General features: G+C 36.7%; 1 protein-coding gene across 1 annotated transcript; it reads right to left on the bottom strand.

Annotated features, from left to right (window-relative positions):
* Positions 1 to 1,417: 1,417 nt before the first annotated feature.
* On the bottom strand, positions 1,418 to 2,292 carry LOC101404969 (olfactory receptor 6C2-like). Its single transcript, XM_087441943.1, has 2 exons — positions 1,524 to 2,292; positions 1,418 to 1,479 (listed from the first exon to the last, which is right to left on the bottom strand). The coding sequence occupies exons 1-2, from the start codon at positions 2,290 to 2,292 to the stop codon at positions 1,418 to 1,420; spliced, it is 831 nt and encodes a 276-aa protein (XP_087298069.1).
* Positions 2,293 to 2,756: the final 464 nt, after the last annotated feature.

Below are 2,756 nucleotides of genomic sequence, written 5' to 3'. Positions count from 1 at the left end.
ACGTGGGTGGACCTTGAGGGCATTATGTTAAACAAAATGTCAGACAGAAAAAGACAAATATTGTATGATGTCACTTATATGTGGATTCGAAAAAACAAGCTGCATAGGAACAGAGAACAGATTGGTTGTTGCCAGTGGTGGGAGGTGGGGGGTGGGGGAAATGGGTGAAGGTGGTCCAAAGGTACAAACTTCCAGTTATAAGATAAATAAGTTCTGGGAGTATAATGTACAACATGATGACTATAGTTAACAATACTGTATTGTTTATTTGAAAGTTGCTCAGAGAGTAGATCTTAGAAATCCTCATCACAAGAAAAAGAATGGTGACTATGCGAGGTGATAGGTGTTAACTAACATTTTGTGATAATCATTTCTCAATACATACATATATCAAATCATTATGTTGTATACCATAAACTTATACAATGTTATATGTCAATTATATCTCAAGAAAACTGGAAAAAATAGAGGGCTGTAATGCCAAAAATAAATAATTTAAAACACCGAAAAATTTCCACTTTTTTTGTTTGTTTGTTTTGTTTTGTTTTTTGTTTATTGAGGTAACATTGGTTTATAACATTGTATAAATTTCAGGTGTACATCATTATACTTCTATTTCTGCATGGATTACATCATGTTCTCATGTTCACCACCCAAATACTAATTACAATCCATCACCATACACATGAGCCTAATTATCCCTTTCGCCGTCATCCCTCCTCCCTTCCCCTCTGGTAACCACCAATCCAATCTCTGTCTCTATCTGTTTGTTTGTTGTTGTTATTATCTACTACTTAATGAGTGAGATCATATGGTATTTGACCTTCTCCTCTGACTTATTTCACTTTGCATAGTTCCACTTTAATAACAAATTAGTGTAATGAAATAGTTCCATCTTAGCCTGAGTAGAGTGGTGTGCATTACAAAAAATTGAGAAACAAATTACATCTACTCATTCTTCTTCAGTTGGTAGACGCTAGACCAGGAAGCAATACTGAGATAAATATTTTTTGTGTCCAAAAAGCTATGAATTTAAAGAAATTAATGGATGAAAATAACTCAAATTTTTGTTACTGCCTTTTTGTGTTTCAGACATAAGGATTGCAAGGTGTCGTTTGGACTGTCTGGAAATCTATATTTATGCTCAGTTATGAAAGTGAACCATTATGTAAGAAGACCTATTTGAAGTAAGCCCATAATGCTTACTTCAGTCTGTGGTTCTAAGAGGAGCAGAAAAGAAAGTGTGGTGGTTAATCAGACTGTTACTTCAGTACTGTACTGCAGACTTGAATTAGAATACATAGTAAAAGATGAAATACTTATTTTTTTTTTTATTTTTAAAAATCTTTTTAGTTTCCTAATTCTTTGAAAGAAACGCCATCTTTTTATTGAGTCCTTGAAGGCTTGTTTGACTTGCTTATTCCGGAGAGTATAAATGAAAGGGTTCATCAAAGGGATAACTGAGGTGTTGAGCAATGACACCACCTTGTTAATGGCCACTCCTTCCTTTGCTGGTTTGATATAGATGAAGATGCAACTTCCATATGTGATGGAAACTACAATCATGTGAGAAGAACAGGTGGAGAAAGCCTTTTTTCTTTGCTGAGCTGAAGGGAGTCTTAAAATAGTCTTGATGATGTATGTGTAGGATATGATTACACAGACTAGTGTCAATATGAGGGTCAGCACAGCCATGATTAAAACAAGTTGCTCTACAAATTGAGTGTCTGAGCATACAATCCTCAGAAGGGGAGACGCATCACAGCCAAAATGGTCAACGAGATTAGAGTTACAAAAATCTAGCTGAACTCCCAGGCTAAGCGGTGGGAGTATGACAATTAACCCCACCAGCCAACAGCAAAGGACCAGAATGGTGCACACCCTTTCATTCATGATAGTGCTGTAGTGCAGGGGCTTGCAGATGGCCACGTAGCGGTCATAGGACATGGCAGTCAGAAGAAAAAATTCCGTTGCCCCAATGAGGATGACAAAAAATAACTGGATGGCACAAGCATTGTAGGTAACACTTTTGTCCCCAGTCGTCATGCTGTACAGAAATCGAGGAACACAGACAGTTGTAAATATTATTTCTAAGATGGAGAAATTCCGAAGGAAAAAGTACATGGGTGTTTTAAGGTGAGAATCCACCAGAGTGAGGAGGATAATGATCAGATTTCCAGCAACAGTGAAAATGTAGGTGAGAAACAGAAATACTGAAAGAAAAACCTGTAGTCGTGGGTCATCTGTTAATCCTAGTAGGATGAATCTTGTAATTGCAGAATGGTTTTTCATCACTGTCTTCAGATATATAATGAGTCTGTATTAAGAAATCATAAACTTTGAATCTGAGGAGTAGAATATAAAAATAATATTTCAATAAGCTGTATAGAGAAAAGTAGCCAAGCCAGCCAGGAGAAGCACATTTCTAAACTTTTATTTGATCCTCAATAATAAGGTGTAGAAGTGATTGCATTGGGCCTCATTTTCCTGGACACTGCTTTACCTTGGTCTTCAGAATGTGGTTTATGGAAAATACCTATCTGAACTTTCATTTCCACTCCAGTTACAGGACCAGTTTTAAAGTAGATAGAAAATACCACAAGGATCTCACAGTCCTCTGAGATTAGGGCAGCCATTATGGTATCCCCAGTCCTCAGTGTAGAGCAAGAGATCCATAAATGTTCATAAATAGAAAACATCTGTCTAAAAATTTTATCTCCCCATCTGTCAGGACAGCATATCAGCAAATCCCATTC

This window comes from Ceratotherium simum, chromosome 17 (assembly GCF_057802395.1).
Source record: "Ceratotherium simum simum isolate JZ-2026a chromosome 17, ASM5780239v1, whole genome shotgun sequence".
Lineage (NCBI taxonomy): Eukaryota > Metazoa > Chordata > Mammalia > Perissodactyla > Rhinocerotidae > Ceratotherium > Ceratotherium simum.
Note: the sequence above shows the minus strand (reverse complement) of the source record. Positions and strands in the feature narration are given on the sequence as shown.

Coding starts and splice junctions, on each gene's coding strand:
- LOC101404969 (XM_087441943.1), bottom strand. CDS start 2,292: ATGAAAAACCATTCTGCAATTACAAGATTCATCCTACTAGGATTAACA. Junction 1,480..1,523: donor TGGAAGTTGCATCTTCATCT/ATATCAAACCAG, acceptor AACAAGGTGGTG/TCATTGCTCAACACCTCAGT.